The sequence below is a fragment of the Serinus canaria genome, chromosome 1, assembly GCF_022539315.1.
Source record: "Serinus canaria isolate serCan28SL12 chromosome 1, serCan2020, whole genome shotgun sequence".
Lineage (NCBI taxonomy): Eukaryota > Metazoa > Chordata > Aves > Passeriformes > Fringillidae > Serinus > Serinus canaria.
Window position 1 is genome coordinate 52,726,228 of NC_066313.1, and position 22,857 is coordinate 52,749,084.

The window sequence follows — 22,857 nt, forward strand, 5'->3', positions numbered from 1 at the left end:
TTCTGTGCCATGCTTTCAAGAGAACAGGCAACATGCAGGTATCTGGCCTCAAGCCTCCATTACATACCTGCAATTTGTTACACCTGCATTTTCTAGTCCTGTCTGCTTCCCACTGGCCCTCATATCCACCAAAACTATATCCTAAATAGATGTAACCTTACCCAAGATTAAGCCTCTTTTTCTCTGTGGAATGTTCCCAGGCACCTCAGACCTTTTTTCCATCTCTCTGAAGCTGCACAGAAATGTTTACTGTACTACTTGCCCAGACCCAGCAGCACAGTAGCACCATACAAGAAGATGATCCAGCAACGTACATTTATGTGCTTCTGAAAAGAACTCCAAATCCAATACCCTTCTGTTTAACTACTGTCACCAACATGAGACTAGATTCTTTCCCATCAAAAATAATGGATCTGTTTTTCAGTTGAGAGGACAAGGCTCAGTAACAAAAAAAAAAAAAAAAAAAATGACAACACACTGAAATTCTATGAGCATAATGAACAATTGGAAAGGTATTGTAGAGAAATCAGTGCTCTGCATGGCATTTGAAAGACCTGACAGAGGATGAACAAAGAAAGCTGTGTGGGCATAATAACAATCTGCTATGTGTCATATCTTTGCTGGAAAGTGATGCAAGGAAACTTTGAAGTGTATATAGCTGCAATTAAAAGAAAAGATAGGGTATTTCCAAGGTACATTTTCCTCCTGTTCATATAATTTTCTTTTTCATAAGCATTAAAAGGGCGTAGTAAGCATAAAACAGTATCTTTTACAAATATTTTATTGAAAATGCTACATACATATCATGTCAGATTTACAACATGTGTAGAAATACACTAACACAAATAGGCCACAAGTGAAAAAGTGATCAGACCATCAACAAATAATCTCAAAACCCTCATGCTTGACAGTGCTCTTGTGTCCACTTGTAGTACAAATCAGGGAAATGAATGGACGTTAGTCTCACACTAGCCAGTCCTCTGCACCTCTGATTAATATTTGTTGATATTCACTCTCATTTTTCAGCTCTCTTAGCAGGTGATTTTTAAAACTCATTCATGTTGGAAGAACTTTAACTGGTTCCAGCTGTTTAGACTGCCCTTGTAACTTACTAAATATTTTCACTTATTAATGCATTGCATAGCCACCAGATGCTCCCCAAAACTGCACCACCAGCAGTGTCAAACCCTAATGGGAAATAGTCACTCTGCTTTTGACCCCAATTCAGAAAAAAATTCTCTTTTAGAAAAAACACAGTTCAGCTTCTCAAATTCCCAAACTCACCTTGGGCTTTATTTAGGTACCCAAAGGATCTGTCTGCAAGTTTTATTTGTATGTGCTATCACTTGAAAAATAAGAGTAAAAAGTCAGATAAGGTTTCAGATTTAACTGAATTTTAAATCTAGGTAAGAGTCAAAGTGCCTTTTTTTTTTTTTTTGGAACATCTAACAGAATCTGATCCAAAATCTTTACCTGATCACAAAATAGTAAACAAAATGCAAAGTATATGGAAAGCATAACAAAAAGAATAAATGCATACTCAAGTATGTGTCATATAATTTTCCAAATCTGCCTGCTGCTTAAGAGCTTTACTGAGATGTCCCTTGGCTGCATAAACAGAAAGAGTTAACTCTGTCCACACTTTCAGAGTACAAACTCTTCAAGTCTAAAGCAGCTGAGGATGCAATACAGTAACACTTCACTTACATGCTACCTTTCAAGAGACAACTTGTTGGCAAAACAGAGAAGAAAAGAAAGGCTGACCACTCTCTGTATATTAGCTCCTTTTAAGAATTAATGAGCAATAATATTTACTACTGGTTTGGCATTTATAGTTCTTACTGCAGCTTTTCTTCAGCTGCCTTGAAAGGCACATCCATCCAACCTCTGAACTGTAAAGATCATCCAAGGGAAACACATTATACACAGTATCTATGAAAATGGTCCATATCTAGAGCATCAAAGCAAAAGGGTAAGTGAAACCACTGAGGAATGGTCTACTGGAATAAGAAATGGAGAACAAGCAAAGGAGATTAACCACATCCTCACTGAACGGCTGACTAATCAAAAGGGAAGGTGGGTGTCATAAGATTCCCTAGAAGCTCCAGTACCATTAACCTGAGACCCATCTACCAATTACTGGATGCCATATAGTCACTTGAAAAAATCTGAAGCTCTCTGAATGATGTCCTAGAGCACCTGCCCTAGACAACTGAGTTTTCTAGGACAACTAGAAAGCCCTTTGTAGTGTGAGAAAGAGCTTTCTCTGGCATAAAGAAACAAGAACAGCAGTGTGGGTAGCTGTCACTTCCAGTGAATTTGGCCCTTCCAACTTTGAAACCTCTTCTGATTACACAGTTTCTTAATGGCTTTAAGTGGCTGAACTTACTTGTGACCAGTCTTTAACTCACATTACACAGGAACTGTTTATATTTGTGTACAGCTAGCCTATATGTAATGACCTTGGTTATCTTCTGCTCCTTCTTCCTTTCCCTCATTTGGATATTTCCAAGTTTATTTGGATAATAAACTGCTTTAGATGTAAAAGATTGCTGCATGTCTGCAAAAGGAAGAAGGGGAACTTACATTACCATGATTTTAAATCAAGTTGAAAAGTGACATGATCATGTAAGTCATGCAAGCTGACAAAACCTCAGTCATTTCACAGACAGTCAAAAAAAGACAGCTATTAATTTACTATTAATAACACATGCACAGCCACATCTATCAAGCCATGTGCTGCTGATTCATCTATTACTACAAAAAAAAAAAAAAAAAAAACCCAAACCAAAACCAACAACCAAAACTAAAAAAGCAAAACCAAGAACAGAGTTAAAAATCCCTGGATTTCAAGTTGCAGCATTTAGTCATACTACATTAGTCTTGCACAGGTGAAAATGAAGGAAAGGGAGAATAGCCTCCTGGGTACCCAACAACGTTTGGCATCAGAAAAGGTACCGAGGCAGAGCAATGCCAGCTTGTAAGCTTGTTGGCGTGGTTGTGACAGTCTGGGCATGTATGAGGAACTGATTTTGTTTTGAGGAATTATGGAAAAACAATGGCCATGAGAGCTGCTCCACAACTGTTTTGAAGACTTTTTTCCTTCCCAGTGAGTCTGCAACCCTTCACAACTACCAAGGGCCTGACAGTGGCAGTGGCTCAAGATAAGGCAGCCATGACTACACATGGGCAAGAGTAAACCAAAATCAATTCAAAGCTATTTCTTACTAACATTAATTCTGATAAAAGTCTGTATTGTTTAACAGCTACAACTATATTTCAAGAATTCAGCAATACAACTTGAATTGCACAGGGTAGAACTATAAGGAACTCTCCTGAAGTCTCATCTAACAATTGACACAGCATTTTCCAACAGATGACACACCAGCCTGTATTCATACTGTACATAGTTGCAAAAGAGGATCCAGCAAAAGTCCTTTATGCACAAAGTTCTAGCCTTTCCATTTTCATGAAACCCAGTACAAAGTCCATTTATAAACACTGTTTTAGTTTCTACAAAATAAAAGCACCATTTGTTTTAAAATAATCAGAAAATGAAATTAAGGAATTTCTTCCACTCTTTAATGTTAGCAATTTTCATGAATTTTTATTATTTTAGTTACTCAGATTGCATCCAATTAAGATAAAGAAAAGTTAATGCTATCAGTTTAAGTTATGCTAAATGTTTGTACATTAAGTGAAAATACAAAGTAAAATGCCCACAGCTCTAATTTTTTTATTTAATTTAAACCACTTACATTAGACAAACTTTTTACTTAGAGAAAACTACTAGCTACTTCTACTTACTCTTACAAGAAGAGATCCTACCAGTTTTTTTCCCCTTCTTTTCCCCCCATAAAGCAAGTAATATAGGGCTATTTCTTTCCCATCAACAGCATAGTCAGAGAAGAAATCAGATTAACTGATTGCAGTGCCCTGGGAATATTATAATATTGCCAGACACAAACCTGTCAAGCCTAACATGCTTCATACAAGGCTCATCCAACCGATTCCAGACTGAGGCAATAACAGTACCTGAATCTCAGCAGCTTGAGTTATTACTTCACAGCCTTGGGGGCTAGACAAGTCTGACTAGAGTAATGGAAACCAAGTTCTAGGGGCATTCTCCAACTGCAACTTAGGGCTATATATTCATTCCCAACATGCATCTCCAAGAACCAGTACTACCATCCTTGTAAAATGGAAATGGATGAGCTCAAACAGTTCAGGTGCTTGAAGACAAAGACATTCACTGAGGCTACAATTGTGAATCAACACACCTAAATGAGGCACTTTCAGGATGTAGCCTTATTTATTTCAGCTTATAACAGCCAGGCTTTAGTTACAAAACGGAGACATCTCATTTAGGTATCTAAAATTATATGTCTGCATGCAAGTTAGGACTTCAAACTCCCATTATAGCAAGTGGAGACCTACTCGGTACAGACAGTGGAGCCTGGAGAGCTATTGAGTGCGAACTGATGTCAGCTGAAAAGCACTACACCTAGTGACTAAATCTTCACTAGTTTCAATGGGAGCTTAGATTCAAGGCCACATATAGAAACACACATTCAGACACCTAAAATTAGATGACTTCAGTATGCAGCTGAAGCACTGATATTTCAAGCAAAATGTCTCCAGAACCTTCCTACAGTCAGGCTGAGTTTGCAGTGCGGAGATTGCAGTGTAGTCAAAAAAAGGAATAAAGGAGAAGATTAAAGAAGATACAAGAGAAGATTACCCGATCTGAATATACTGGAAAATCAAACAGGAAAGGGAGAACCTAACTGAACACTTTACAATGAATATAGTACTTTATGAACTTACATATCAGAATGCATGAAATAAGATAGAACAAAAGTTAAAAAAATCTATTAGAAAAATGAGAAATAACCAAGCCAAAAAATATTAGACATGATTTGTCCATATAAAGATATTGACTCTCTTTAACACATTTTCAACAGAAATCAATGGCAGAAAACTATGTTTTTCCTAAGACACACTACAATCAACATCATGAGAGATATGAATTAATGCATTCCCTTTTTTTTTTCTTTAATTTGCTACTGCAGAAGAGGATAAAACAAGTCTAGTTTGCTTTTCAATCAAACTTTTACCAAATTCAATTTGTTCTGGGAATAGAATGTTTTAGAAGTCTAGTATTTATAACACCAACAAAGTAGGCATAACAGTAATGTGAGCTGTTCTGGCAGAAAAGCAGCATGATAAAGTAAGTTTTTCCAATAACAGCATCTTGTGTCATCCCTGCCTGCTTCTTTAATGGCTCGATGAGACTGGGACCACAAAGACCTGATCAGTCATCAGAATTAATGGAGGACAAGGTCAGGCAGTTCCCAGAGAAGGCTGAGGGAGCTCTGTTATGAGGTTAATTCTCATGGTCACTCTCAGAGCAGAGAGAGGCCAATCTAAAAGAACAGAGTTCTGGATTTGCTGTGTTTTATTCTTGTCCAGAGAATGACCTTATTTTGCACTACTCTGAAATTTTCATTGAGTTAGCACAACAAATTTGAAAGATGGTTGTGACTCTAGAAGACTGCCTCTGCCCTACTGCAAGAGGGCCTCCAGAATCAAGGAGATGTATCTGAACCCAGCTTTGGTTCAGCAGTTGCACTAGAAGAGCTGCAGCAGCAGGGCTCACAGGCAAATTTTACCTGCCAATAGTACTTGACTTACGGACTGAACTTGTGCTACGTGTCAAAGCCAACACATGAACATTCTACATGCACTGCCGTGAGGGCTTAAATACATCATCATTTCTTTACCTTACCAGAAGGGTATTTGCCACATTTCAATCATATTTTTAGGCTAACCTACCAGTAAAAGGTGGAATGGTTAAGTCTTCAACAATATTTGCAAGGGCATTCATGCACCCTGTTTATCAATCTAAGCTATAAAAAGAGCAGCTCCTACTTAAAATTATTTTGGAATGAGACAGCTCCAAATCAAGCTGTTACAACCACGCTTTGTGACCACTTTCCCTCATTATCTTGTTTCAATACAAAATGGAATTATGTCTCCTCTGCAGTCATACTCCCACATAGCTGGCCAACACTAATATTATTTTTAGTTTGAGTGCAGATATCTAGAAATAGAAAAAACTTTAATTTTTAAAAAAATGTGTATATTGAAGGTCATTCCCAAAAAGAGGTGGTTTAGAGTTAAGCTACTTCTATAGATTCAGCGCTGACCCTCTGTACAGACATCCTTAACCAAGAATTAATTAGCTGCAAATCACTGTAACTTGCTCTGACCCCATATTTTCACTTGATTTGTCCTAGCTTCCCTCATGCCTTTTATAAAGGCCCTCTAAATACTTCCAGTAGAGATCCTAAAATTATTATGCAGAAAAGGAAGTTAATCTAAGTATCCATATCCAGTTTCAGCCTTACATAATATCTTTAGTCTTCTACAGGAATGGAGATGATAACTGAAATAATTTACCATTTAGGGTGAGGTTGTTTTGAGGGGGTTTTTAGATTTTTTTTTAATTAACTGATACATAAAACCTTACATCTATTTTCAGAAGGCTACTGTGGAGAAAAGCTGCAAATCATCATTAAAGATGAAAAGTAAAGCAAATAAACTTACACATGTTTTCATGCAGCTTTTCAGTATTTAGAAATGAGAAACAGATAAATAGAAACAAGGATGAAAAATTAGTTTCTTCTCAGGCTACAGAAAGAAAAAGAGCACCCAGAGCAGCTTCTCTGGCTGACTTCAGTAGGCTGTTCTTAATGGAAGCAGGAAAACCAATGCACTAGATCTCTGTAATACACATCTGGGTTTACTTGTAAGGGGTCCATTACTCAGACCATTAAGCTACCTAGAAGACTAGATATGCTCTAGGAGAGAACTCTTATTAGTGTTTCTTGCTTTTGCTAGTTTGTTCCATTACTAGAGAGCTGTGTATTTAAATAAATGTTCTTTTATTCCTAAACTTTGCCCAGTGCTAATGTGGATACCAAGTAATTTCACAAACTAGATATGGTATTTCTACAGGTGATGTCAGCCTGTAAGTCTATAAATGTGACCACTACTGCAGCGCCAGGTATCTCTGTGCATTATAAAATCATCACAGAATGACAGCACACACTTCCTCCACTTACCACAGTGGTTTAGGATTTGATAATAAGCTATGGTGGTCTTGTGAGGGAAGCATCTCTCAATGACCATTAGCAACTAACAAAGTCCCTTTCTCAGGGGTCTGTGGCAACTCATACAGAATTTATGATAGGTCTTTAACCACTTCCAATGTTAAAATAAAACTCAACACCAAAGCACAAGATCATATTTGAACAAGATAAATGTAGGAGGTTTTGCTTCAAATGTACTTAAATAGCAGTTACTTTCAGATTTTAAGATGCTCAGTCTGGCTGCTGTAACAGTATCTGTAAACAATCAAAACCACACCAAGCCTGACAGCAGAAAAGAGCAGAAAACAGATTAAAAGCTGCCCTGCAGAAAACTTGGGGATACTGGTGGATGAAAAACTAGACACAAGCTGGCAATGTGTACTCGCAGCCCAGACAGCCAACTGTATCTTGGGCTGCATCAAAGGCAGCATGTCCAGCAGGGCAAGGGAGGTGATTCTCCTCCCACCTGGAATCCTGGGCTCCTCAGCACAAGACAGACATGGACTTGAAGAGGGTCCAGAGGAGGACCAAAAAAATGGTCAGAAGGTTGGAGCATTTCTCTGGTGAAGACAGGCCGAGAGAGTTGGGATTGTTCAGCCTAAAGAAGAGAAAATGCTGGGGGATACCTTATTGCAGCCGTTGATTATATAAAGGGGTTTATAAAATAGATGGAGAAAGACTTTTTATCAGAGCGTATTGTAACAGGTCAAGAGGCAGCATTTTAAACTGAAAGAGAGGAGGTTTAGATTGGATATAAGAAAGAAATTTTCATGAGGGTGATGAGGCACTGCCAGGGATTGCTCAAAGAAGTTGTGGATACTCCATCCCTGGAACTGTTCCAAGCCAGACAGGACAGGGCTCTCAGCAACCTGGTCTAGTGGAATGGGTCCCTCCCTATGGCAGAGGAGTTGGAAGTAGATGACCACTGAAGGTCTCTTCCAACCCAAACCATTCTATGATTCTGTACCAGTTTTATTCACAAAATATTCTGGGTAATGGACAGGTTTGGTTTTGCAAAGCTCAAGCTGATTTCAGAACAAACTGAAGTTTGTGTTTCACTACTGTAGTCTCAGAACTGATACATCTTCTTTTCCTATTGAATTCCTTGAAAACACTTTTCAGAAGAATTTTATTTCTTATTTCAAAGAGAAAAAATTAGATTAAGCTTGCTTAACTTTTATCCCAGAGCCTAACCTTAATACCGATACTTCATTTAATTTCAAAGCATGAAGCATTTATGACTCATACTAATTTACATAAGTCTTCTTATTCTATTATGAAAATGGCAATTTTCCTTTGCAGAGACATATAGAACATGGTCTCTCTTATTGTGTCAAGTAACATTTAATAGCCTTTAGCTGTAACTTGGGACTGTTACAAAATGTCCTCAAGATGAGTCATCTTCATTCATTTATTCTGCAATAGGAAGAATTCATGAATGAGTGATCTGCAGTAATTCACTTCTACAAAGAGAACCCATTCATACATTTCAAACCTGGTTTTCTGAATCACTGTAATGTAGCTGATTACTTCATATTAACAGAAGAAAATTTTGGCTTAAGGAAAGTTTCCACAGAAGTCTAGTATATGAGAAATTTCTAGTATATGAGAAAATTTTCATATATTTTAAAGACCTCTTTTGAAAATAAACATTTTGGTCTAACACATGATTATACAGACAGGTAAGTTCCTATCTATCTAGCAAGGAATGCATGGTATTTTTGTAAAGTTAGAGACTGACAAATGGTTTAAATTGAAACTGCATCAAGGGGGAACACGAGTTGTTACAATCAGACAAATCACTAGGCAGGCAAAGAAAATATTTTATAATATGTGAAAAATATGGCCACTGGCATACAGAAGTGCTCAATCAAGGCTGTATTTAAGTCAAAATACAGACAACAGAAACCCAACTATGATCCAAGACTCCTAACTACAGAAATACAAAGTAACCATGCTTCTTATTCTACAGAAATAAAGAATAAAATACACGTTATTTTAATTCATTAAAAGGTCACTAGAATAAAGGAATGGAAGTCACTAAGGATCAAGGGTCCCTTAACCATTACTGGTCTCCTGCCATCCTTAGGGGATTTCAAACCAGGAATTATTCTTAAGAGTCTTTTCACTCAATATTCCACTGTCATGGAAGAGGACAACAGTAAGAAGCTGCTTCTCACTTAATGTAGGTCCAAAGCAGTCAAAGCTTTACAGACCACCTGTGAGAGCAGACACATGGTAAGTCAGACAAAGACCTGCATGCAAATGCAGCATTTTCTTCAGAAGTGTAGTTCACAGAAAATGCATCGCGTGCTTCTCCATTAATTAGCGCTTTAAGTTTTCATTACTTCATTTACTCAAGGACAGCTCTAAACAGTCACTTTATTCACACCTTTCCTTTCTTCTGAAGAGACACTAACTCTCATCATTTTTAGGTAGAGGAATTTTACCCTATGTACAGTGTTGCCAAAGTAAGAACAGTTCTCTTTAAAAATAGAATAGATGACAAGAACAGCACAAAGATTGACAGAGCATCTGAATGTTTCCAACAGGCAAATATTTGATACAAAAAAACACAATTAACATTATGGTTAGATTTATTAACAATCCACATTGACTTCAGCAGACAGCACAACGTCAAGGTCAATTGACCAGCAATAAAGCCCAAGAGAGATTTAGAATTATCCAAGAAAGCGTGACTTACCGAATCATTCAAACGAATGTATCTGGCTACCTGCACTGATATCTAGGATCCATAAACATTTCACTACTTCTCAACTTCCACTCTTTCATTTTAGTTACTATATTTACATAATTTCAATTTTTTATATCATACATCACTGAAAAAACTGCATGTGTTCTTTGCATAGACTTTTAAGTCAGAGAATTTAAGAGACTTTTAAGTCAGAGTCATCTTCATGCTTGCTTTCTAAATATAAACATCTCTGTACATTTATCCAAACCATTCTCATTATATATTTCCACATCTATAACTATGATTTCACCTAACAACTGAATGCATACAGTGAAGAAAAAATCAAGGAACTGATGTGAGTTTGCTTTCTTTCTTACTTTCAAGACAATGTGATAGACTCCTGCAGCTGTAACCCATTTTGCAGACTGATAATGCATTTTGTAGACAAGTCAAGGGCAAACCATGTTTGAGAAGTTGTGGCAGAACAAAAAAGGACCAATACCAAATTGCTCTCTACAGTTTACACCACCTAAAATAGTTTGTTTTATACAAATCTCTGCACAGAAAACCAAACAGTAGACACTCCTCATGAGCTGCAATACATATAATGAAAAAAGAACAGCATCAATTAGTATGGGAATTTCTTCTTTAAGGAAGATAGACCAAACAGCCCAAAAGGCAGAAAGATCCATTGGCACAGCACTCAAAACCACAGAAATGTCTCAGAAGTGGCAAGAACAGACCAGAAAAGCAGTATTCAAAAGATCAGGTGCAACTCAGGTTCTCTATAAATATTACTGAATTCACAGATATGAAAAATAACTTTATGACCCCTATTTTACTACTACCTATAATCCACAATTCCATCTTCAGGAAGGGGGGAAGACAAGAAGAATATCTATGTAACAGGAAGTTTGCAAAAACTGTGGTACGGATTTGGCATGTATTCTTCCAGATTGCAGTGCCATTTTTCAGCAAAGTGGTAAAGACTGTACCTCAGCTTACACTTAGTGAGTCCCAGAAACAATCATCTAGTAACTTGCTCATGTTCACTTTCACATATAAAGGATGAAGAAATCCACAGCTGAATCAAATCACAATAGCAAGCTGCCTGCTCCAAAAGCAAGAGGCACCAGGCAAGAATAAAAGCTGTACCATGGAAGGTTAGAACCATATCTGTAAGGATATGATGTTAATATTTTTTGCAGTTCATTAAAAAATTCCTGCTTTGAAGACAATTATGCCAGGAAAGTGTCAACAGTAAGTTGTATAGAATGGTGAGCTGCAACACTGATCCATTGGTGGCTCAAAGGATGCAAGAATTCCATGCAATCAGCACAAAGTCTTGAAATATGGTGCTAACAGACATGCAAACTTCAAGAACTGTCAATATAAACTTAATTAGCATCTAAGGCCTCCTTTGAATCAGTTGTTTTGTAGCCAAAGGACCTGCCTATGACACTGGAAAGCAGACCTTTCAGCTCTTCTCAGACTGGAGAGAAGAGGGAAAGGAACTGGAAAATATTTGCTTCAAATTCCCAGAACAGTATCTGTTGGAGCTGGGCCAACATCCAGGGGGAAAAAAGAAAAAAAAAGATGGATTCACTGGCCCAGATGATGACAAGCAAAAATGTGACCACATAGCTGAATCTGTGCATACTCTCTTACAAGGCAGTAAAATGGTATTCTGTGCAGCAGCAATAGCTGATTGCTCATTTCTCCCAGTACCTTCTAGATCTGCTTAACTGGTAGCTCTGGCCATTTGGAATAGAAAACAACATCCAAACTGACCACTGCATAAGGGGATGCTATGCTTAGATGAAACATTTGTATTTTGAAGCTGCACTTGCTAGAACTCAGAAATAAGGCCATTTGGCTCCTAGAGATAATGAGAAACTTGGTGGAATAACTGACAGGGAAACAACATGATAGCAAAGAGCAAAACATGATAGCAAAGAATAAAAAAACTAAACTCGAGCCATATTAACAGTTTGAGCTTTTAATTTGAGGTCTGTGAAACAAATCAGCTTAGTCAGAAGTGGCTCCAACAGCCTTTCCGTGCTTGCTTTGTAATCTGAAAATGTTCCTCCCTTTTCCTCCCCACGAAATTTAATTTCATTTAATATAATGTAAGAAAAAGTACTTGGTTTATGGCAGTGAAATCTAAATCCCAATGATCCTTAGCACATAATCTTTTAGGTCTTTAAACAGCTCTTGTATTTAAAATAAATTCTGTCATTCTTTTACTTTCACCACAAATTGCCTTTTATTAATCCTGATTCAGACTCAGAAAATATGAAAATAAATTTATCAACTTTACCTGTAATGCACTGAAACTGTCCATCTTCTCTTCTTATTGTAAATGCTTCCCCTGGATTAACTTGCACAAGAATAACCTTAAAAATAAAAGAGTGTTTACAACCATTACATGGGAATATGTTACAGAAGTCTGGTATGTGCAAAAAAAAAAAAAAATTTACTGGGAAAAAAGCAATTTTTTTTTCTGGTTAGTAAATACATTATTTTTCACTCCACACTTCTTACTGTCTTCATCCCACAGAGAAATAGATAAGAGCAAGAACAAGCACAGATATTTTTAAACAAACATTTTTCAAAGAATGAAGGAGAGAATAACAACTAAGTAAAACAGTACCTGTACAAATTTTATTTTCTCAACTGCTTGGTATAATTAAAAAGCTATTTGTACAGCTTAAATTATTTCAACAAATTGCATTAACTTCAACATTAATCAAACCATTACGTAAACTTTCAGAAGGAAGTCTAGAATTCCCAGTGCTTGACATCAACCACTTGACAGTTTTCAACACAAGGAAAATACTGTGTCATGTCCCTCTTTATATGACCCAAGCATATCTGGACATTCATTAAGGATAAAAAAAATTGGAAGTCATGACAAAGTGAGTGTACCAGATGTCCAGCATGAAACAGTAGGTATAATTTTATTTGTGGAAAGCTGGTTATCCCAATTTTGTAAACCCAAGCAATGCAGAAATGATAGCAAAGCACAAAGCAGCCAAAATAAACAGAGAAAGTCTGTACCAAAGCAGAAGCCTGTCACCATTTTAGATTTCTGTACTTTTATTTGAAACCTGCCCTTCTGTGAGGAAAAGAAGTTTGTTAACATGAAAAACCTAGCTAAAATTATGAAAAAAGGAGAAAAAAACTTTTAAAAGTAGAAAAGCAGGTGCATTTTATAATTTCCTTTCTGGACAGAACGTTCTTCAGTCTTGCTTGCACACATCTAAATAGAGCCTATGTCCTCCTCCCTCTACAAGTCAGTAGGAAAGAAATCTTTAGAAACACAACTCCTAAGTATTATGGCCAAAAATTTACTTTGTTAAATTGCTAAAAAAAAAGTAAATTCTTTCATGTTTACAAAAACACAACCAACCAACCGAAACCCTCAGAACTGGAAACTTGAGTGTTACTCATTTTAGGAATACCAGACACAAAGGAAAGGATAAGAAAATGGCAGAAATCCTACGAATTCTTCCCTTTCTGATGGAGCAATTTCACAAATTAAAGAAAAGATGGCAAGTTCTAACACTAACATATTGATGAGATATGATAGACATTCACATTTTCAAGCTTGTGCTGTGTTAGTCAACACTGATTAGCTCAGCTTCGAGCAAGCAGTTTAAAAATACTATCTTGTTTCACATGTTTTTTCTAGAAGCTTTGGCTGCTTGAGAAAAAATAATGAACTGTATCAATATTTACATTTTTATCAAGCTATTACATCTTCCAGATCTTCTGAAGTGTGGCTCAATGTAAAATTCAGTTAGCATTCATAATATAATCTAAACAAGATGATTTTAGTAATGAATTTCAAAGAAGACTTAGAGGTCTTCAGAAAATACTGTATTGCCAGAGTTTATTTTGAAATGTTTGAAGGTAGCATTTTAACAACTGGCTATCATCACCTTCAGAATGTGATGAAGAAGAGAAATATGAATAGATGAGTTCTTACAATTTCTTTTTGGACTCCCCAAGCAAGCATAACTTCTTCAAGACATATTTCATTGAAATACTCTTCCCTCTGCTACAACTGAAAATTTTAGCTCGACGTTTAGACTGGTATAAAAGGACCTAAAAGCTTCATGGTACATGAGAATGTCTCTCCATCTGTTATGTGTGGGCTGGATAGCTACATTTGCCCATCTCTTTTGGCTGATTTGGGTGCCCAAATTCCTGGGAGGAGCCATTCTGGCTACAGCTGACATGTCAATCTGTACCATTCTCAGCTCAATATTCCTGTTGCCATCATATGAACTGTGAGAAGCAGAAATGCTTTATGGTGATGCCTGGCCCTTGATTCCTGCTTTTAAAGTAACAGGGAATGTGGATTGACTGTATTCCCAGTTGTCCCTATTTACCCTGTGTGAGTGCCTGAGGTTGGTAATCTGGGTAATAATACTGTTGTAGGAACTTGCTGGCTTTTCTTCCCCAGACTTCTTGCTGCAGGCCATCCAAACCTGAGGTCCAGCTGGCAGAGGATTTGAGCATGGGAACACACACACTGGCCCAACTGCAGCAAGTGGGTCCTGTGTCTCCTGGTTCTCTGTTAAATCAGCTTCTCCTGTGTGAGCATCTTGGTTGCTCACGTCACAGCTGCTCTGAGAAGCTAAAGGCTCAGCATGGCAGCCAAGGTGCAACAGTGAGACAGGCACTGCTCACGAGCAGCAACAGGTCAACTGATGGATTCCAGCACCATTCTGACACTTAGGATGCCATCAGATTTTCACATCTCTGATGACATCCAATTGCCAATCCAAAAGGTGGGAAGACTCACCAACTTCATGCAGTTTAACTAGATCTCAGTTCCCAGAAACAGGAAATGGAATGCCTTTTGTCAACGGACAATTAGCCTACTTGATGCCTGATTGCATTTCACTGACTCCCACTTTTAGCCTTGCTTTTATGTAGTGCATTCACATTTTTATTTTACAACTATTACAAGGTAGGTTATTATTTTACAACTATTACTTCCTGCCAAGTGTGCCAAAAAAGATTCTGAATCAGGGTTGAAATTTCAGAAGTTTCAAGAACTGCTGACTTCAGCAGTCTTTGTGCTGGGACAGTGTATGACCAAAAGGGGTTTCTGGACCAACTTTATCACAATTGAACCCCATTGAGTGATCACAGCTTTGAGAAGGGCATTTCTGACACTTTGCACCTCAGCAGACATGATTTGAAATAAGAAAAATTAAAGCTATGCATGGAGAGAGATTGGTACCTTTCTGGTCAAAAGAGATAGTACACATGACTGACAGTTACTCACAGGAATTCCCCCTTATCTAATTGAAGTCTGCAGTACATAATCAAGGATCAAATTTCTCTAAAGGAAAATGTAACATGGATTTTACATAGCATCATGTTCTAGGTAAAAAAAAAGGAAAACAATAAATCAATGAGTTGCTTATTTACAGCTCTTTCATCTCATTTGAGGTGCCCTTGTGCAGGCTTGCACACCCGATCAGCCAACATGTTACTTCATGCACCCTGACATCAGTACTTCTGAAAATCAGGGCCTGAATCTTTCACACTGAATATTCTGGATCTTGACCTCCTTCCTCTTCTGGGTAAAACATTCAAATTGGCTTGAACTAAGAGAAAAGCTTCATAAAAATCTGATGATCCAGCCTCTCTTCCTGTGCCTCAATCTTTTTGTGACAAATTCTGTTGCTTTACTCAGAGCACCCAAAGTTCTGCTACTCAAAGGCTGACATGCATTCTACCCTTTGCCTGCTCCTCTAAGGTAACTATGATACTCAGATAAAAACCTCATTTGTGATGAGTCAGTCTCAGTGGGAGGCACCTTTAGCATGGGCACTTTTCAAGGGCTATTTCTTTCACTAAATCGACAAAACACTAATTGAGAACTTCACAATCTTAACAAAATAATGTGAACTTGGGATACTGAAGCCTTGATACAAGTTCTAGAATCATACAAGTACTTATAAAGCACAACCAACTATAATGGAACATAATAAAATTTAAAAGTGTAATTTTTGAATGCTCTCAGAATTTTGACAATGTATTTTTGTCTCAAATCATGTTAAGGCATTGCCATTAAGGAATAGGAGTATTAGGTCAACTAGTTCTATGTCATTTCCACTGTGACTATAAATTGTTTCCTTTAAACAGTTGTTTAATGATGATCCACATGACCTCAATACAGTTCCTGATGAAAAACAATACAAAATCTCTTTCCAGAGATTAGCATACAAGTTGACAATACAAGAGTGCAGATACACACTTATGTTAAAAGCAATTGTTGCATAAATAAAAAAGTGGTCACTGAATGGCTGAAGTTTGAAATGCCTGAAACATCAGTTGTCAAAACTGTTAGTTTTAGAAGTGAAATTTCACACTTTTCAATGGTACTTAATTTTTTTTATATAGACTACTTTAGAAAATAAATCCAAACCAAATGAGCAACATAGTAAGCTTTGTAGTAGTTTAATTTAATTGCCAAGATTGGCACAGACCTCCTAACAAAAAGCCTTCTAACAAAACTAATAATGCCATGTATTAGAAAGCTCAGTGTGTATTTCCTGAAACTGCTGTTTGAACTCCGGCAGAAGCTGAAGCCAAGCAAGAACACAAGAAATGACCTGATGGTCTGGGTCAGCAGCCCCTCTAGCCAAGCACTCTGACTCTAATATATCAACTGAGATGCTGTTTAAGGAGAGTGTGTGAGCCAGGCCACTTTGGGCAGTCCATCCCTCTTACTGTCCATATGTTTGCCTAAACTCTTTGTGTTCACTTACAATTTGAACTTCCTCCACAACCTCCTATGGCAGTAAGTTCCTGAAATTTTCTTTTCAGACATTTTAAAACCGTCTCCTACTAATTACATATTCCCTAGCTTCTCTGCTATGGGAGTTGCTGAAAAACAGTTCTGAATAAATTTTATCCACCCCCTTCAATATTTTTTAAGTCTTGGCAATTCCCATCTCCTTGTACCCAGTGCGCAAACCAAGGGGTTTTAATATTCCCAATCTCTCCTGGCAGAACTGCTACATTGCCTTGACCACATCAGTGCTACCTAAAGCCACATTTACATTAGCAAAGTAGGCAGTACTTGGGAACATTCCCAGATGCTGGAACAGTCACCTGCAATAATGAACATGCTATGGTAGTCCTGAGCATAACACAGGTCCATACAGATCTGAAAACTGTTCTTGAGATCACTCTTACCAGTTTGCAAGAAAAGATTTACTAAAACTGACTTATTTGACGACACAGTCTGAGTCTCCATGAACATTCAGAGCACATTTAAAGTACTAATATGTAAACAATTACAGTCAGTATCCTGAAGAAGCACTACAATATTATGCCTTTTTGAAAGACTAAATAAGGGACACACTCTAGAGTGGTTTTGAAAATCTATTCTTCACCTTAAATCACAATTTGAGCTGGGCAGATGTGGCAAATAGATTTTTAGAATACAATAATTCTCTCCCTAAAGAATTCCAAATTGAATATAATTTTATTGCAACTCAAGTAGTATAATCACATCCTACAGAGATATGTAACACTGACTTGCACATACTACCATGAACAGATATAATTATTTTTATATCATTATATCTTAAGGTCTCATACAGGATTTATTACTACATCAGTGTGAGCAGGATGGAAAGTATTTAGATCTTGCATCTAAAGAATCAATGGAAGAACAAATGTTCAAAGAGAAGAATGCTCAATGTTACTTTTTTTATTCAGTAAAACTCTTCACTGTCTGCAAGAGAAAATACAGGATGTTTCTGCAGACTGAAGCAGGAAAGGAGTTTAATGTTTTTTTCAAGTCTTCAGCTTGTTTCTACCATGAAAGAAATGAATTTGATAAAAATGGCTGGAGTCATAAAGAAACCCCTGTAAGAAAGCAAGCAACAAAAGGTGGAAGAGAAAGCTGTGCAAGGCAGAGCTGCAGCCACCTTAACTCAGCAGGCTGCTCCAAAGAAAGGAAGAACTTAAGGCCAAATGTTAACACTTACCTCCATAAAGGTCTAGAAGTAATTTTTATCAGCAAGAAGCAGAGGCTGCAGAAGCCAAAATAAGATCCTTTGAGGTATTTCACCCTGCCAATATGGTCATGGCAGTGTCTTTCAAAAGCAAAACAGCAACAATACAAAATACAGATGATTTGTATCTTACTAATCTTTGCCACTAGGTATACAGAATACTTTCATAAGCACCCTAAGATTTAGCTCATGCTGGATGAATACACAGTTAACTTATTTCTTCATTGGAGCACAGTGAGGGCAGAATGGAATTTAAAATACAGAGTTAGCTAATCTTGTATTGGATATGTTTGTTTGCACAATAATTAAGGCCAAAAAACCCATTAACTCCATTGAAATAATGATTCAAACCAACCCTTCATTCTGTAAGATATGCACTTCTACAAGCTTCTCTACTTGAACATCCATCCTCCTAACAGAAGTAGTGATGTACCAGGAGACTGACAGGTTTCAAAATAATTTCAGCCTGACAGAAAAGAAAGGCAGCATTAGACTTGTGGCACCATCACTAACGTGTATTTACATTGCAACATGAAGGAAAAAGCTTCCCTGGCACTTTCAGTGGAAAAAAAGTGACTAACTATAAATAGCCTTGCACAATTAATAACTGGTCTCTGTCAGGTGGTTAGCAAAAAAGATGGAAACATAAACCTAAGGACATCATTGTGAAATACTAATATCAAAATTGGATTAATTCTGAAAAGGACTCTAGATGAGGTGAAAGACTTGCAGAGCAGAAAAACAAAAACAGATTAGGACTAATCCCCAAGCATTAACATCTTCACTGTTTTAAGGCAACATCTTTCCAAAGCAGAAACTGTAAATACAATTAGAAGTTCAAACTATTTCTGTCCCCGTGAAAGAAAAAAAAACCTGATAAGTAAATAATGAAATAAATCACAGAGTTCTAAAAGCTAACTTCAAAAATTCAAAAGATGTCACAGCAAGTTTGACACATTTCTCTTTTGCTCACCATTATACGTGCAAAAGCAGATCTCAAATAAAATTTAAAAGGCTAAAGACCAAAGCTTCCTTCCCAAATAAATGCACACCATACAGCCAATCAAGAACTGGTACCTCAAAATTATTTTGTAATTTCTATCAATGACATACATGCAGTGGACCTATCAGGCAAAAGAAATTTTATTTGATAAAAAATCTACATATTCAAAATACTAATAATATTCTTAATTTATTGTTTAGGTTCTAAAAATTTGAATTTAGTCCAAAGTAAGAAAAACCAAAACCACCAAAACCCAAAAAAACCCACAACAAAACAACTCAACACCCCCCCCCCGCCAAAAAAAAAAAATTGTGTTTGGAAGTATACTAGATACTCTTTTACACAGACACAAAAAAACCAAATTCAGAATTAAGACATTGTTTAACCTTCTCCTTCACACTGCTCTATAAAGTTATGAGGATCTTCCTAATTTGGAAAATTTTTTGCAGATCAGATTTGAGTATGGTTTATGGAAGAGAGTTTAACTTATCCTTACCAAATCATAATGATCTTAAATAACACACATTTTAGAGCCAATGTTCAAATAATACCTGATTTTCTGACAGGGCAGGACTGACTGAAACAGTTTCTGATTCTTCTAAGCACAAATATCAAGAGAATAAAGTCAGATACAATAAAACTTTGTTTGCGAGTTTGGTATTTACAGCCAAATTTTCAAATCTTTTCTAGCACGTAACAATCTGTCTTGTCAAAATAAATGTTTTAAAAGCATTAAAAGATTCTCTATCATTAAAAGAAGTTATTAGCTACTGAACATAAAATATCATTTTAAAAAATTTGCTTTCCTAATAATTATAGGTTTATTCCAAAACAGCTAAGTGTTAGCTGAAAAACTGAAACTATAATTTTAGAGTTACTGGGATATGGGAGAAAAGGTTTTGTATTTGCAATAAAGAAAACTAAATAATCAAGCTTGTTCTGCCTCCAGAATATCTTGGCTCTCAAACCCATCTTTCAGTACCAAGGACTATCAGCTTCCTGAAGGGGAAAAGAAAAAGGTTAATTTTTAAAATCCTGACTGAAACTAAAGAAATCAAAACACATTAAACATGTGTCATGTGTGAAGTTGTGGGATAAGCCCACATGAGGACTGTTCTCTCCATAGGTTAGCGCTGGCTACAGCCACAAAAGCAAGAAAACAAAGGGAACCAGACTGAATTTCAGTGTAAAAGTGCATTTTGAATGCTTCTCTCTCCCCAGCCACCCACTACGTCACTCTGAAGGGGAAAGGAACTGAAAGACTTACTTTGTATCTTCCTCTAAAAGAAGTTAGATATGCTTTGTGAATTTACATATTTTTCCAGAATGAGTGAAATCTGGGACAAATTTTCCAAGCAAGCAAAAAGCCTCTGAACATATATAACTGGAATGCTAATAGATTTACTACTAAATATATCATAGCAAACAAAGCAATCCTTTAGAAACAAAGATGATTTCTACCCTGGCACGCACATTAAAATACCAAAAAAAGCCGGAAGTAAGATGTGAAGAAAAAAGTGGAAGGGGGAGGGAAGCTAGAACATAGTACAATAATTGTAGTCATTATTAATATTAAATATATAACATGAAGAAGTAAGAGTATGTTACATTACAAACTGTGGGTAAAGCAGACTTAAATGTAACTATATAGTAAGAGACTGCTCCTGTACAACAAGGAAGATTACAAGTTGGAGCAAAACAATATTACTAAAAAGCAGAGTTCTGTTTTCCCCTCATTCTGGAGTGGTTTTGGGGAATGTGTGTGTTCTTTGGGGTTATGGGGAGTTTTGGGGTTTTTTTCTACAAACTTCCTAAAAAGCAAGAGGGTAAAGTGTTCCAAAATGTTTGCTTGGACATTCAAAACCATAATTTAAAGAAAACTGAATCACAAACCATTTTCACTGAATCACAAACCATCACAAATGCTATTTTCTGAGATGTTTTTCTAGGAAAGAGAAGAGTGTTTCAGGCTTGGTGGTTTTTTTTTTTTTTTGGTTTTGTTTATTATTAATCTTAAAACATCTATATTTAGCAATATATGGTTATAGGTGCTGAGTTAGTAGCAAAAGATTGTCAGCTATCACAAATAATGGAAAGACTTCACCGAAATCATATTTCTAAATGCATTGCTAAAACAAATCAACAGGAAAAAAAAAAAGACAGCAGTGGTTTGTCTAAAAATACTGCAACTGAAATTAGCTCAGCAGTACTCATGAGAAGATTTTTATCCAAAAGGACAAAGGTAGATTATTCTTGAATATTTTTCAAATTTAGGAAAACATCGTAGCTAATACTCTTGGTCATTCTGACTTCAAAAAATTTTAAAACACTGAACCTGTAAGAGGGTGGTACAGCCAAGCTCTTTGTAAGATGTACACTGTATCTTTAACAACCTGTCTGCAACAAGATTATAAAAGGGTGTATTTCTAGAAAAGACACAACTTCCAGGCAGAGCCACATTTATGCTCTGTCATTAGGGCACGTATTCAGAACAATTACATTTTTCTCCACTAATAGTTGCAATCAAGATGTTAATTAGTGACATGCTTTATCTCATAACCCATTTCAAAAGCCTTAGCACTTTGACTTACTGTTGCTCGCATCCTTTTATTTCTCTCATTCAACTGGTGCTACCACAGTGACAAAGGATGAAGGAAGATTCAACAGGCACCACTCCGGCTGCTCCAATCTGTTCCATTCACTCAGTACTGAGGTAATCTTCGGGGATGTGTGGAACACTGCCCCCCCTCCTGGGAACAGGGCACCTAAACCTGAACGCCACGCAGGAGGATCTCCCTTCACCTTCCTCTATAGCTGTGCATCCACCAAGCATGTGGAGGCAGGATGTGAAAGGTAGGATCAATTAACAATATAGTCAGCAATACCTACCTCAAGCCTTCCTTCCTATCAAATTAGCCAACGTACAGTGAGCTTCCTGCTGTACATGAATGTATCATGTCACCATAGCAACTAAATCAACAAATAGCTGCTGCAGCATCTGCTTCTGGATCATCTAACGTCAGTCAACAGAAGGTTCGGGTTTAAGAGAACAAAGCTTCCAAATATATGCTGTTTTATAACTGCATTTTTAATTTAGCCTCCTGATTCCCAGATAGGCTATACTAACTCAGGATGAACCAACTTCTGACTTTATAATCTGCAATACAGTTTATGACTTCATTTCTCAAGTAAGCCAGAAAGAAGAGAGGAAAAAAATACTCTGTAAAAGAATAAAAAGAAACAGCAAAAAAAAAATCAACTGGATTCTAATGCACTCCCTCAAACACTGTGCCACTTTATAGCATGCATTTAGTAAGAGACATGAAAAGAAAGAAGTACATTTCTGAAGTTTGCTTTATAAATTACCTATGTCTGCCCTAAATAATACTATAGACAGAAATACCTTTTATTAAATATTAATACTAAAGACATTTCAGATAGCTGACAAATATGGTTTCCCTCTATTAGTCTCCACTTCAGAGCTAAACTGAAAACATCCAGCATTGTTTTCTGGCAACCTCACATCTGTGGTTTTTAATCCCAACAACAGCAGGGGACCACTGGCACACCCTCACCTGAAGAAAGACAGTTACACAGAGAAAAACACACATCCCTCTCTTCTTGTGAGAAATTACTTCAAATATCACTTGTGCACCACTGGTTTAAGTCCTAACCCATAGACAGACAAGATATAGAAAACTGCTTTGAAATTGTCTTGGTATTCAGAATGCAACAACATGAGATTACAGATTAAATGTTATCTAAGGTATAAAAAATTCTAACATTACTAACATCTATTGTTTTCAAATGTAATAAGTAAGCGTACAAAGAACAGACACTTTTATGTAAAAGGACTCAAAGCTACAGCCTATTGAAAATAAAAAAGTAGCTTTCCTTTATTTTAATTTCAAGTCATATTCCTAACATTTGATCAGCATGAAATTATTTACCAAG

General features: G+C 36.7%; 1 protein-coding gene across 4 annotated transcripts in view; it reads right to left on the reverse strand.

Moving 5' to 3' along the window:
- FNDC3A (fibronectin type III domain containing 3A) overlaps nucleotides 1-22,857 on the reverse strand; it is a 109,391-nt gene that overhangs the window by 60,487 nt on the left and 26,047 nt on the right. For 3 of the 4 annotated variants that reach the window (XM_050970625.1, XM_009102935.4, XM_050970643.1), the window contains one exon: nucleotides 12,170-12,245. In XM_050970625.1, coding sequence (XP_050826582.1) covers nucleotides 12,170-12,245 — 76 coding nt within the window. Of the gene's footprint in view, nucleotides 1-12,169; nucleotides 12,246-22,857 lie in introns of those variants that run through there. The other variant, XM_050970635.1, reaches the window with a different exon arrangement.